This window comes from Apteryx rowi, unplaced genomic scaffold (assembly GCF_003343035.1).
Source record: "Apteryx rowi isolate R43461 unplaced genomic scaffold, aptRow1 scaffold_433, whole genome shotgun sequence".
In the NCBI taxonomy this organism is placed as follows: Eukaryota; Metazoa; Chordata; class Aves; order Apterygiformes; family Apterygidae; genus Apteryx; species Apteryx rowi.
Genome location: NW_020450687.1, coordinates 591341 through 606330, shown reverse-complemented (window position 1 = coordinate 606330; position 14990 = coordinate 591341). Strand labels below are relative to the sequence as shown.

General features: G+C 44.7%; 1 protein-coding gene across 1 annotated transcript in view; it reads right to left on the bottom strand.

Annotated features, from left to right (window-relative positions):
- The window catches only part of REXO1 (RNA exonuclease 1 homolog), a 37857-nt gene that overhangs the window by 9774 nt on the left and 13093 nt on the right, over positions 1–14990 (bottom strand). Inside the window, exons 3-11 of the mRNA XM_026076491.1 lie at positions 13494–13595; positions 10834–11035; positions 9940–10103; positions 8567–8704; positions 7439–7562; positions 6213–6326; positions 4882–5019; positions 2142–2255; positions 1351–1424 (exon numbers count right to left, since the gene is read on the bottom strand). Of these exons, the coding sequence (XP_025932276.1) occupies positions 1351–1424; positions 2142–2255; positions 4882–5019; positions 6213–6326; positions 7439–7562; positions 8567–8704; positions 9940–10103; positions 10834–11035; positions 13494–13595 (1170 nt within the window). The remainder of the gene's footprint in view (positions 1–1350; positions 1425–2141; positions 2256–4881; positions 5020–6212; positions 6327–7438; positions 7563–8566; positions 8705–9939; positions 10104–10833; positions 11036–13493; positions 13596–14990) is intronic.

The following is a 14990-nucleotide window of genomic DNA, read 5'->3' as shown; positions in this document are numbered from 1 at the left end:
GGAGCCAAGGCAGCATGCTTCATCAAGTAAGAGGCTATTAGAGAGATTGTATGTTTCTTAAAAGGCCGTGGGGTTTTATGGTCTACAACAGCCACGCAAAAACATGCAGAGAAGTCATGTTTTTATAGCCCCATCAATTTCTTCTGCCTTCCCTGCTCCATGTTTTTTAGAACACTGATTACAAAGAGATTCTAATTCCAAATGAAAAAGTAATAGGAAAAGTAGCAGCCTGTCTGATCCCCATCCATACTTCAGACTGGGCAGATCAGGCCTTTAGGGCACACGTGCTGACAGTCCTTCCTACTTCGACAAACCTTGAATTTTACTCCAGAATTCACTTCCTAGCTCTAGCATCTGACCAGGACAAGGAGGACACACACACATCTCCAGAACCTACAGTCAGTCTTGCTGGCCCCGTACTGCCCTAGGTCTTCCAAAGAGTGGGACAAGAAGGTATCTTATAATAGRCTCGCTCTGGAGCCCATTTCACTGGACATGACTCTTTTAGATTCCCTCTCACTTGGCTCTGCAGCATGTTCCTCTCCCCTGTGTAGCAGCTGCTGAACACAAAAATGCCACTGAAACAAGTGACTAGGCCCAAAGACCTAGGGGAGAGGCAAGAGACGGATCATTCCCTTCAGTCAATGGTTTGAGACAGCATCAATGATGCCAGGCTAGGAATCCAATTCTCAGTTGCCTATAGGGAAAAAAAAAAAAAAAAAGCACCTGTGCGAAGGTATCAGAGTGGTCTGCTCAATCAAAGCGCCGGAACTCGATTCCTAAGCAGGCTTTTCATGCTGTTTTCTAGTCCTTGGATCCTTATCCCACCCAGGAGAAGCAACATTTATGGATTACAACAGGCTTCTTGGCACAGTTCCCCTCCTTAATACAAAGGGCACGCAATAAACAGAAAACTAAGAAAGGATTCACCGTACAGCAGGAAGTTACTTTAGCACAGGTATCTGGGAAAGGAAAAGATGAGAAAAATGTACTGATACACTGGATTCAAGGCCCCAAGCCTGCTCTTTAAAAGGAAACTCCCTATTTTCTCACTTCTTCAATGCTCTCCCAAAGCAGTCTGCATCTGAGCTTTTGCTGGGCAGCTTAATACATAGGCACTTGCTTAGAACAAATGAAACCACGTCACTCCAGACAGCTGAGGCTCCTCCTTCCTGCCACACACTGAATTTTCCTACCTTTGCATAGCTGAATACATTTAAGATATGTTTGTTTTTCCCTTAAGGGGAGCCACCATTCTTTTAAAGATTTCAACAATGATCACACAGCCATCACCAATGCAACAGAGGACAAATGTCACTGAGAATAAAAAGGTGTTGCTCAATTACTTACTTTAGCAACCTGGCAGCCTGGTGAACCCACAGCTCCTGAGCAGCAGCTGTAATGAGTTTCCCATCCACCAGGCACTGAAAGAGCAAGAGACAAGAGTCAAAGAGAGGAGCCCTATCAACAAGAGACCTAAACTTTAGCTCACAARTGCACATTTATCCTGGATGAGCACAGCAACAATAACGTGTCAGACAAAGGGGACAAATAATTATGGATTCACATGCAGCCATCTAAAGTGTTTAAAGCTCTCCAACTCAGCCAGACAAAAAACTCCAGAAGCTACCTACCAGCYACGGTGCAGATGAGCAGAGCAGTTTGATGGATCTACCCAACACAGCAAATTCACTGACCACAGATGCTTTGTTGGAAAACTCCAGCAAAGTTCAAACTAGGTCTTGCTGCAAATGAATTCAGCCAACTCTCTTGGGCAGCAACAGAAGCCTAGTGTTCACAAACCAGGCTCCTAATAAGACTTCTCTTTCAATGGCCATAAAAATGTTTTGGGAGTTTGTTTTTACGTGTTTTTAAWCTGCAAGATCAACAACCTCTGCTCCAGCCCCATATTCACATTTTAGGCACCACACCACCATCCCGCAGCATCTTTTTGCAGGCCTGCGTCATAAGGAGCAGGGCCACCCAGCGACAAAACTGGGAACTGCCACAACACATGAGTTTGACAAGCCCCAAGAGCCACAAAAGGTTCCAGGGTAACTCAAAGGATAACGTAGCCTTGGTGTTCAGAGTCCGAAAACAGCTAGCACATGACTGAGAGAGCCTCTTTTGAAGAAACCTACCCCTCTGCTTGCGTAGCCTTCCCCAGTGATGGACACACTCCTCTTTGCGAATGCAGTTTCCAGAGGCTGAGACCATGTACTCCGTGCCGCAGCGACAACAAATCCTACAGGAGGCTTTCAAAGAAAAGAAGAAGAAGAGTCAGGTCATTGAGAATCCTGTGCCTGGTAAACTTGGCCGAAACACAATGAGCAAATCAAGCCCCAAACTCTGGTGAAATTCACAAATAAAACTTTTGCTTTTCAAAAGGATTCCAGCCGTTGTTTCAAACTGCCACAGAGATTCAGCAATCCCTCTGAAAATGCAGTCTTCCGCAGCTCAGTTCGTGCCCCAAACCACTTTTCAGAGGCAAACCTAAGGCTCCCTAGTGCTTCTTTGCTGTGCAACATCAGCTCCGACACAGTTCACATGCACATTTTCTGCATTATTTCTCCATCCACAGCAAGTTACGTTGTACTTCAACACAGTTATTAAAAAAGAAAAAAAAAACAGGATAAATAAATAATTCTTTGGATATGAAAAGCTAATGAGGCCTGGTTTCCAGGGGATTCATGCCTTGTCACTTCCAAGTGGTGTCTGAGTTCTTCCTGGGCACAGCTTTTCTGTAAGGATTCTCTAGCCTCTAAAAATGGGAACGCTTACAGACCAGTAAGCCTTCTGAGAGGGCAGCTATGGACTTCTCCCTCTTCCCTTTGGAACCTCTGCTCTTACCGGTGAGGCAGAAGTTGGACAACTGGATCAAGAGGACAGAAGTCACACATACCTTGGGATAAGTCTCACAACTCCAAGAGGGCTGTGCAGCCCCGACACGGAAGAGCAGGGTATCACGGTACCATTGACTCCCGCTACTCATTGGCTACCACATTGCCACCTCCCCTTGACTCAGTGTTTTGTCCAAGTGTGTTTTGATGCTCTCTGCCACCTGAAGATTTTGTTACGCCGCCCCAAAGATTAGCCACACCTTTTAGTACTAAAGTCCTGAAAATGGAACTGGGAATTCTGTCTTGTCTGTGCCACTTCCTCCCATTCACGTGGGAGCACAACTCCTTTTGGCTAAACTTCACACCAYGGAACTCTGTCAGGTACTTAAGCACGAAGATGATGTGATTTATTCTCCTTGGTCGTGGCCAGCACTTGGAACCACAAGCTCTAGACTTTGAATACTGACCAAGAAGTAAGCCTTGTACAGCCTCTGAAAGGGTGYGTGCCCAAAAGCAAGCACTGAGAGGCTGCCGGCTGTGCTTTCAGTATTGTCCACCGTTCAAAGAAGGGAGATGCAAAAATCCACGGTAAAAGAGCTGATTGCCATGCTTCTGATCCCAAAGCAACTCCCTTAGTTCCAACATGAAAAACTGACCTGCTAGCACGCTGCCAAGTCAGGGACAGCTCTGTCTAACGCCAGCGTAGTCCATTTTCATCTGCTGACCACTGTCACACAGCATGTCGCAACAACCTTAACAACAGACTAGCAATAGCTTCAGTTAAACATGCACAAAACCAAAGATCCCGTAACATCTGCAAGAAACTACAGAAACAGGACCAGGAACGTGATCTCAGAATTGTATAAAGGAGGTGTCTGGTTAACCGAAGAAAAGGGCTCTAACAAATACAGTACTTGACAGTGCTAATGCAAGAAAGCTTTTGTACAGGTTGCTTCAGCAACTGCAGGACAAATGTAGACACAAGGTGTTAATATGGATGAGCACTTAACACACTTTAGCAAGGTCTCTCCAAAGAGATGCTCAAAGGAGCCTGGCAAGGCACCTCAAAATATATCCTTTGCTCCTTTAAGCATGTGTTTTATCCCTGCTGCATCACAGCCTGCTCTCATCAGCATTTAGGAAGCGTAACTCCTGCTAGAGGACTTCAGAGAAGAAAAAAAAAGAAAAAAGAAAAAAGAAAAAAAGGAAAAAAAAGAAAAGAGAGAGAGAGAGAAGGAGACAGACAGACAAATAAAGACCCCAGCTGGTCCAGAGAAAACCTTTGGGATTATTTCATCCAGCTACAAAAAGAGCTTTCGGAAACTATTTAGCCCAGCGCCATCAAGTGACCAAGCCGAAAACTGCACAATCCAAAAACAGCACTGCACAACGCGCTGGCAAACCAGTCTGGCCCAGTGTCCTTCCATATCACACCATAACAGCAGTTCATATGCACAGAGGCCCTAAAAAATAATAATAATAATAATGCTCCCCCTAGAAGAGGAGAGCATCACTAGAAGCTGAACAGGAGCCTCTCAATCTTCCCTACACCAGCCGCCTATAGTGTCCAGGTTAGYGTAACAAACTCAGGCACTTGACTAAGGGAGAAGTCCTAAAATCTGCACCGAGCAACTCTAAAACGCAAGTCCTCAAAGGGGGTGGTCAAAGACAGTTTGTCTAGGGCGGCAACCCAACCAAGTCCTGYTCTTTGGCAGCAATTATAAAGCTCACCTCAGTCTCACAGCCCTACATATCACAACCTATAAACTGAGTGTCAAAAATACATTCTCATGACATGCAAGCTGAAGGAACTTGTCCTCCAGGAAGGCAGAAGACTTCTGCAGCCAAACTCCTCTGTGTCAGGCTGGCCTGCAGAGACACTGGTCACAACTCAGGGAGACCCATCACAACAGGAGCAAATGACTCCGTGCTGAGACCAGTAATGTCTTTATGGGAAAAGACTGGTTTCAAGTGGGACAGGTGTGTCCAGCTGTAACGTGTCTAGCAAACCTTGCAGAATGAAGTAGCCAGCAGAGCTTACAGTCAATAGTTTTCTTCTCCTCTGCAGTGAAGAGGACAGCGCGGCCTGGCTTCTCCGGGTGAGGCATTGGGTAACCATTTTCCTTTAGCTGCTCCTCRGTCATGAGATACTCCTTTAGTCGCCGGTACAAGGCAGCTCCTGCAGACACCAAAGACAATGCTGAAGCCACATCACAGAAGCACGTAGAGTTTCTCCTACCATTTTCTGCTTTACCAAGCCTCTGGAGGAACTCCCACCATTTTGAACTTGCTTTCATTGCCTTTGCTCAGTATTGACAGGGAGACAGGTGCTGGGGCAATGTTTTTCATCTCTGGTCATTGGTGCACAAGCTGATTTTTAAAGCCTTCAACAACCAGCATTAAGTTGGTATGTTTGGAAAACCCAGCCAAAGTGGAATTCCTTCAAAGGATCCATCTTCAGGCYTTTTTGTTACAAATGTGAGACACCTCCYATTTTAATTTTTTCAATGCTTTAACTGATAAACTGTAACACAGCCCAAAGAAGGGTGGCCTCAGAGGCCACCCACRGCTAGCTAAAAATCTCATTATCAGGTGCTTYTTCCTGCTCTTGATTTCAGGCTGTTCATTTCATTCCAAAGTGTAATTATAATTTCTTATACCCTGTTCAATATCTCTGCTCCAGCCCTTATGTTAAACCCCTCCAATATTGCCGTGTACCCTTTGATGTTGCTTAGCTGAGCTACAGAGGCTCTTTCAAGCTTTCGTCACATCAATTCCTTCTGCTCTGCAGCAGCCCCGTCTCTTCTGATCTCCCCAACAATTTGCCTACATCTCTTGGCAACTAAAACGCTCRTAACTGATTCGACCCAACACGGATAATGCTTGTGGCACAATCCTTTGGCTACGATACGACCTTACTATGACATTTGTAAATGTGAAATTGAGCTCTGCAGAACAGATGGAGATATTAGTAAGTTTGCCTTTAATCTCACAGGCACAACGGAAAGCACACCTCTAGGGCAGGAAAGCTAAAGTAAAATCCACGCCGAAAAAAAAGTCCAAAAGCCAGTAACGTCCAAAACACAAGAGCTGGTTCTGATCAGCTGCTGAGGCTACATCAAAGCTACACAGACTACATCAATGAACTCACAGCCCAAAGCAGGGAAGTAAAGCAGGCACTAATCAGAGCAGCATAGCATTTTACCAAGCAAGTCTGCAGCACCACGCTGCAGTTAGGTAAGAATTCATAACACTGGCCCAAAGATAAATCATATCACTTCATGCATCGGCAAGATCCCGCTCTCCCCACTCACTGTGCTATACCTGCAGCTGTAACTTACAGGTTATAGCATCACAGGAGCAGGGTCTTACCTGTTAAATCCTCTGCTCTCAAGCTTCCTGATCGGTTTAGAGTGAAGCTTGTCTTCGCAGCAAGCTTCCCTCCCAGCACAGCTTCATGGGACACCACTTTCTTGTTACTTGTCTCTGCAGTGGAAAGAGGGGAGACACAAAACAGGAGATCAGGTGCAATCTTGGAAGAGGAGGAGACATCCGTCCTAAAGTTTGGGGCACTGAACACAGACAAAAGGAGGATTAAAGTTATCCTCCTGAACTCCTGGTCTGCCCCAGAAAATGGGGCATGTTAGGTAGCAGTGGCCTGTTCCTAGTACATTCATTCCAGCATTATGGGGAGTTTGCTGTTTGCACTGCCAGCCCACAGCAACTTTTCTAAGAGCAGACAAGGACATTTGTACAGTTCCCCAGGACACTCCTGTAGCTCTGCCTGTTTACTCTGCACACCACGTCCCCCTCCTGATAAAGCAAGAGAGGACTGAGCACGGAGCAGCTCAACTCAGTCATGGGCAAAGTGAAATAACTGACTGTGGGGCTGCGTGGTGAGATTACCCTCGCACAGTGGGAAGCTTTGCTGTTAAGTCCCTGCAGACCAGACTCCCTCGCTGAATCTTTCAACTTCCTTTAGAAAGGCTTCAGAGCTCTGGAATATGCTCAACACATCAGATAACGGCAGACAGGTGCTTTTTACTAATCATTAACTGGCAGCCCTTTCCTAAAGGCCAGCCTCCCAAGTTCAGCTGCTCTGACTAATGGCCATGAAGGTAATGAAGACAGAGGGGAGAAAAGGGAAGAGACCAGGAAAAAAAATTCACAAGAACAGCACAAATTGATTGTTTAATGTACCCTCTCGAGAGCCAATAATGAAATGTCTTAACCCTCTTCGTTTCTCTCTTGAAGCTTAATGTGTGTAACAGATTTCTGCGGTGATGGACGAGTCTATCACTTTGAAGGCATCATGTGAAAGTTACTCCATTAGCGGGGCTTTTCATTTTAAAGAACTTGTGCTAAAAAAAAATCCATGTGGCATTATCTCCATTTAGGTTCAGACAGCCAACAAAGCATTGCAGGACTTGCCTCTTGAAGGCCCATTAAAGCTTGCCAGACTATAAAAAGCTAACTGGAGTTGTTTAGCTTTCAGCATAATGCTTCTGAGAAATGGCTCTGTCTTTTCAACAAGTTTCTCTCCGTGGCTTCTAATCCAAGCAGGGCTCCGATTATTAAACCACAAATGTGGTACGTACTGTTCGTACTTGTCGGGGAATTGGGCACTAGGCTTCTGAGCTTCTTTAAGGTGTTCACCGCCACATTCAGGTAGATGTTCCGACTGGTGCTACGTTCATAAGCCACCTTCTCTTCTGACAGAGCCTGCAAATAATGCAATTCATTACTACATACTCTCTTCGCACTGGATTCTTTCTTCCAAAAGCAACAAGCATGACAGCAGTACAGTTGTCCTGTCAAGGGATCAAGTAATAAACCGGAATATGGCACAAAGATATACTGGGTTTGGGGCCTGTTTAGGCAAGCCAGAGAAAGGAAGAAAAAATGAAAAGTATTAAACTAAGGGTTGGAAGAAGCATTTTCATATGAAACTTTCCCCAAGAGATTAACAAAGCAGCTCTGGAACCTCCTGGGAAAGGCTGTTTCCCCACTTCAGTGGCAGTGCGAGGCAAAGGTCTGAACTGGACAAGTAAAGGAAGTTCTCCAGACAGAAACGAGGGCAAACAGCCACTCCTTGGGTGCACAGGAACATTCCCTGGGGAGTGGTGAAGGGGAAATCCCACAAAAGAAATCCTCGTGGAATCTGTTTTGCAGGCAAAACATGCCACATGCTGCCCCATATTTGCCCAACTGACACCAATGGCCAGGAGTTTTCAATAAAATGCATTCCTTTCAATTCTGCTTTTGGAAATCCCTACTGCTAGAAGGCTCCTTAAAAGCCCAGAAACTCCTAAGCAACAAGTTTTACCGATTACATCCATCTCACACATTTATCTTTACTGAATGCTTAAATACCAGGAGGAGTTTGCCACTGTACAAGTCTCAGACTGAACCCCGAGCAAAGGGGCTTTTTTCCCAGGCTGACCATAGTGTGCATCCCCCTAAGTCCCTGCTAGAGATAATTAAAAAGATTGTGCACGCTCTCCTAACGAAGAGAAAGATGGGAATTCCTACTTTGAAGCTCCACTGGAATTACACTTTTTGTTGTCCAAACTGGAATTATTTAATGCCTGGCTCCTCTACAGAATTATATGCAAACAGCAGAGTTTTCTGGTTGTGCCACAAATTCAGAATGTCTCAACCAATGCAGACGATATTATCGTCTTCTCCAGATTTTATTCATAAGTAGTAAGCACTGGTGCACCAACCTTGTCAAACGCTTCCTGGGAGGAGGAGCAGAATTTCAGGCACTCATCAATGAAGAGATTGAGATACCTTTGACGGATGTTTGTTGGGACTTTAGCACCAAATTCTGTGGGAATAACCGGCCTCTGTAAACTGGCGCTCTAGCGAAGAGAGAGAGAGAGAGAGAGAGAGAGAGAGAGAGAAAGATTATTTGGGGTTTGAGAAGTATGTTGCTTCGAGACTGTCACATGTCCTGGTATGTTATTAATAGTGGTGGCATGACTTCCTTTCTGAAAGTTTGCTCAAAGCTAAACATAACGTGCATCATCTTCAGTCCCCAAAATACCACTTGAAACTTTTGTGCCCCCTTCAGTATTTTAATTACTTCAAAAAACAACCAAGCTATTATACAACTCATAGAGCAGTCGACTAGCCCCAGTGGCATTAGTCACAACACCACATTTACATATGCAAACATCCCTGACCACGAAAAAAATTACATTTACATTAAGAGAGTCAAGATTAGCATGGTGCCAAGCACCGCGCTATTAATTGGAGACATGAACACATGACACCGACTACCTGCATGACAGACACGGGGGTTTTTTCAGTACTCTAACTGTAAAGAAGTGAGAATGGCAGGCCCACTTCTGCCAGGCTCCCAGCCCGCTAAATCAGCGCGCTTTCAGTGGGATTCCTGTAACTTCACTGCATTGTTTTCCTTTTTTATGCCAGTCATGATGCGCCTGAAAGGATTTTCACCCTTAAATTGATAGACACATTCTTCTAAGCAATTATTGATGTATAAGAACTCCATGTTGGGCTGAGTTACGATCTACCATTGCAGTTTTCCATTTAGCACCAATTTATCTCCCAAATCACACAATTTGCCCCACTGCTCAAGACGGAAGAAGAGATTTCTTTGCTGAGGAACTAGTAGTAAAAGGACACAAAAGGGTGGGCAGGTATTCAAAAGAAAAGGTTTTTTTCCCCCCAAATATTAACTACAGCATGAAGTTAAAGTGATCACATTTTAACTATACAGTTAATGGGGAGGACATTAATCCAGCCATTCCATTTAAACAGGAGGGAGACAGAGCTACAAACCTAGACAGACAGCACAGCAGAACACTCAAACTAAAAATGGGAGATCAATATTCAACGAGATAAGAGATGCATTTAAATATTTCTATCTTTTTAAGCTCCTACCCCTCAAAAGTTTTATTTTTTTATACAGTGCTATCTAGGAAAACTACAAGAAGAGAGAAACCCACTTAATCAACCTAATCAAACATCACTCTTCAGAGAGCGCTACGCTTGCAGCAGCATGGTTAAACATACTATCCTCAACGGGGAATGACCAGAAAAGAGGCTGCAAAGACAGATTTTCTTTTACCTGTAAGGAGGGAACGTGTGCTATCCTTTTCGGCATGGTGGTGCTGGTGGTCTTTGAAGCCATCCCAGCTAAGGTGCAAGCCTTCAGAGAAAGGGTGGGTGCTTCAGAGTCATTGGAAGGTGTGACATTCCTGCCAGGAACAGTCTTCTTGCCACCCACAGGGCCTGCAAGGAACAGAAAACATATTTAAGTAGCAATCCTATCACAGGGCTCACTCCAGGTTGTCAGACTGATCTTAATATGAAAGACCCGTGCTGCAAGCTGTGATTTTGGAATGGGAGCCTGTCACTCCCCAAAGAGTGAAGAACTGGGTGATTTTACCACCTTGCAGGAAAGGATGAAAGAACCCCCTGCCAGGAAATGTGGGTTGTTGGGGTTTTTTGCTGGTTTTTGATTTGGGATAACTGAGTTAGGGCGGCTTAAAGAGCTAACCCTGTTAGCTACAAGGCATTAGCTGCCCATCACGTCAGCTCTGAGCCCTTCCAACTACAAAGGGATACTGATGAGCATAAATTAGTGCTTCCCGCCTGTTCATGACACCTCCTCAAAGGCATGAATGGAAGAGCAAATGAGGAGCAAACACTCCCCAAAAGGAAGAAACAGGAAAAGAATAGAGTGAGGTAAGCGAGGCTGGGTGAGACAGACCCACCTAAATTGCCAAGAGGGAAACAGGGTTGTACTTCTAGTCTGTTCCTTTTCAGAAAGTGATGGGATTTCTCAGGCCGGGGAAAGACCTGCCACTGGTCCCATTAGGCAAGGATTCAAATCACGGCCAATGCTACACATCTCCCGTTAGTTTCGCATCTGGAACTTGGAGAAATTCAAACAGAAGGCAGTGTCTTTTTAACAGCGGGGAGGACAGGACAGCGGTTACAAACAACACTGGTGGCTTACTTTGTTTGGCTGCTGCGGCAAGGGCTACATTTGGCACATGAGCAATCCTCTTCTTTTCTCCTGGCAAAGAAAGAGAGGCCTTTTGAACGGCCACAGCCAGCTGTGCCGCCTGCTGCTGAGCCAGCTGGATCCTCTGGTAACAGACCTCCTGAGCGGTGGGAGGACGGTACGGCCGGATTACGGGCTTGCTCGGGACCTCTGCCTGCACAGACACAAAGGATTCTAGAGCCACCGCGTCCACCCGCTTGAGCCCTCACCTTTTGGCTTTCCTTCACCCAGAAAAGGTCTCTTTTCCTCGACCGCTCTGTTAGCAAATACAGGTTTTTGAGAGAGCAGATCCCCAACTGTCTTCCAGAATTAAAATGCCTGGAGTTGCCCACCAAAACCAGTGACATTAATTGTTCAGCCTCCGGCAAGGCCTCCCCAGCACGCTGGGATCTTCCTAAATTGAAGGCTGTATTTGAATGGCAATGTTTAATGGCCAAGGTGTCTGTTCTCCATCAATGTGTCTAACCACTTCTGGGACTCTGTCAAAACTCTCAGCTTCTACAGCATCTTGCACTAGACAATGAATCTGGCTCTCTGCTCCTGAATTTCACTGTGTGCTTCTCTAGTTTATATGGCAATGAAAAAATGAACAACTGTTCTCCATTCACCTATGCTACATGATGCAGAATTTAACAGATGGCATCTCCTCTCTCTCCCCTTCAATGTCTTTCTCGTGCTTAAGAACCTGTGCAATCTATCCTTGTAGTAAAGCAGCTTCCCACCTCTCAGCAGCCTTGTTTCCCTGCTCTCTAGCTTAYATATCTATTTAAAAGCCTCAAATACATGTATTTATGAGATTAGAGCACAAGTCATTATATAAACTGAGCTCTGAATTTTAAACAGGCTCTGCCCCTGCCTCTTCTGGAAGCATTTCATTGCTTCAGCTATTACTGACACAACAAGTTACACATGCATTTTCTTTGATGTCCAAATTTAGGTTGCAGGAAAGGTGCCAGAAACTACGTCAGCAAACAGAGAAGTTTTCTAATAGCAGAAGTACAAGAGAAGCAGCAGTAGTACAAACTTCCCCGCACCACTTAATGTCCTTTGATATCTCGGAAACGGGCCGTTCTTCCCGAAACGCCTTCAGAGCACAACGCACTCGCACAGCCCATTTGTGTAACATGGCGTTTCTGAGACTGCAAATTAGGGGTGAGCTGGCACCTCCTGCATTCCTGGTCTCTGATGCTGACACCACCTTCTGGAAACTGAACTGAGTGCAGACAACCATCAAACAATAATTACAGACTTCCAAGTGGGACAAGGATGTTCATTTGCTGCCTCACCTTCAATTCCTTCGGCCCACTATTCCTTCTTGAAAACTGAACTAAGACTCAGCTCCCTTCCCTTCTAGTTGTTCAGGTCTTGAGCTATAAATCAGAAGCGAGACTGAGCAAATACCCGACTCGGAGGTACRTGGCAAACCACGAGCCTCAACTCTGCATGTAAAAGCAGCAGTTCAGGTCTTACGGCACCTCCTGAACAGACTTGGCAACAGCAGCAGAGCCAAGCTGGGATTCTCCAGGGAACGTACACTCTGGTGTGTGCGAGCACCAGCTGTTGCTGAGCACACCAGACTGCTTCTGTTTGCCCGCGCAATGACTGCACCGGGGCTCACGTCTTTGGAAAGCATTTTGGGATCAGCTGTCACATTAAGAAAACTTATGTAAAGATTTGTACTTGTCTAAAAGGCACCTATTTACAATAAATATTTGAGTTAATGAATTTCCAACCCATTTGCTTCAGKCTCTTATCTCTTTGCTTTGCAAGAAAGGGTCCTTATCAAAGCACACAAACTGGCTGAAGATATGTAGTTAAATAAAACGCATGTATTGACCTCAGGGCTTCAAATTATTAAAAGCAAAGAAACCTTTTCTAGGCAGAGAGGAAAAGAAGAACAATTAATTTGGGCTACCCAGCTCAAATCGGTGCTTAAGCCTCCAGTGTTATCCTGCTGGAACATAAAACTGACTAAGTGTGCTCAGCACCTGGTAGGAAATACATTGCTGAAAGCGTGAATTAAAATCTCAGTGAGAAACAGGAGGAAAAAGGAAAAAAAACAGAATGTCTTCATGGCCTTTTTTATTATTCTCTGTATGCAAAGTACTGTCACAAGCRTGGAAAGAAAAGTATCAGACAGGAGATTGTACTGGTTGGATCAGAACAGATATAAACATGGTAGAGGACTGAAAAATCTGACAAAATTGCTACATCAATCTTTTAGTTTCACAAGACAAAAAAAGACYACCATCAGACACACGCTTACCTTGTATACAGGTAACTTATCTAAGTAAAATAATGAAGCTATACTGCAGAAAAATGAGCACCCTAAGCTGTTTCAGTGAGTTACAAGGTACAGAATCCATTTACTCTTCCACAGCTTCTCCTTGCTTTTAYGAAAGCTTATTAGAGTTTTGTTGCCAATTGTAACAGATGCCTATGATTTTCAGAAATCAGAAAGAGGAAAGAAATCTGACATAAAAGGATTCCAGCACAAACAGTTCATACTTTACTGCCTGAACCTGGGACTGCATCATTTTCCAGGGTTGTAACAGGACAGAAAATGTTAACTTTAGACAAACTATACTTTTGCTCCTGAGAGCTGCACTTACATTTCCTTGTTTGACAAGATGAGAGATCCTTCTTTTTTGGCCAGGAAATAGAGTAGTCAAAGTATCTTCTGTCTTTTCTTCATTTCCTTCCTCTCTGGATAGCTGGAAAACAAACAAACAAGCTTCCAAAATTGAATAGCCTTGAGGATCCCTCTCCAGGGGGAGAGCTGAAGAGTCTCCCTTTGGGATAACAGCAAGTCCTTGCAGGTGAGGACAAACTTTGATCAGCTTCTAAACTACTGAAGCAAAACTAGTTTTGAACCCCAAAACCACCAGTGAAGCCACTGAATAGCAGCATTATTGTTCCCACCCAAGCAGCCTTTCCGTGAGCTATACACTAAGCAGTTTTGGCATGATTCATTATGGGCTATTCCCCTAACTACCATGAAAAACTTGAATGCCCTTCCCCTGCCAACCACTTACCCACACCCCTCACCTTTTGTGCCACTCTTAAAATCTGTTTGTTTTTTGGGGGGGTTCTTTTGTCTTTTTTTGGTAGGAACTTGGGTGGTGGTTCATTTCTGCCCCCTGCATAACGTCCTTTCAGAGCAGGTCCTGAAAACATGCCGGACACCAAACCACCGTGTCCCTATTCCACATTTAGGAAAACATTTCTCTGCAGTTTTACCCACAACCATATCTGCAGAAAGGCTGCGGTAACAAAGACCCAGGCGATATATTTGTATGGTCAGGAACCTAGGAGAAAGCAATAGCACCTCTCTAGCTACAGCTAGTTCTGAGCTATCATCGCAGACTTGTTGCTAGAGGGGGAAAAAACCAAACTTTGAAATATTCTTTGAATTTTACTTGGCTGTTCAATTATACAAAACACACTTCATATGTTCATTTTCCAGAACTCYACCTGCTCTTTCAGTTTTCCAGCAGAGCCACTGGCAAAGCTCTGAACAGAGGCAAGACTGTCAGTCTTGAAGAAACTCAGAGATAGAGCTGAAGGCCAGATTTTGGGATGAGCTCAGACTCCACTTAAAGAGATGTTGTTTACAAATGCACTCATCACCACAAGGACATTTTGGATGAACACCTCATCCTGCGAATCACTTAGCTCTCTAGGAACTTGATAAGTCTGTTAATTCAATTACATTCCTAATACACTCCCAAAACTCTACCCTTCCAAGTGGAGAAGCACCATACTGCTCCTATGTACTTTTCCTCCAGATTAGCACATTATTGAGATCAGACCGCATGGACATCTATAAAATTGTTCCATAAACAAAAATAAATGCTCAGTGACCAATTCCACCCTCCAGAATAGCAGAGGACATGCAGGTAACTATTTACAGACATCCATCTCTCAAAGGGCCTCTCCATTGCAATGCTTGTTCTGCCTTTTCCAAAATAGGGAAATTACATTTTCATGCAAGAATATAAGGTAATGCAGGAACAAAGGCCATCTACCCTGGAAAACGCACACGGCTGCTGACAGCTGAACATTCCCACTACGTGCCAGAACGAACGGTTTGAGGTGAGCGGCAGCCC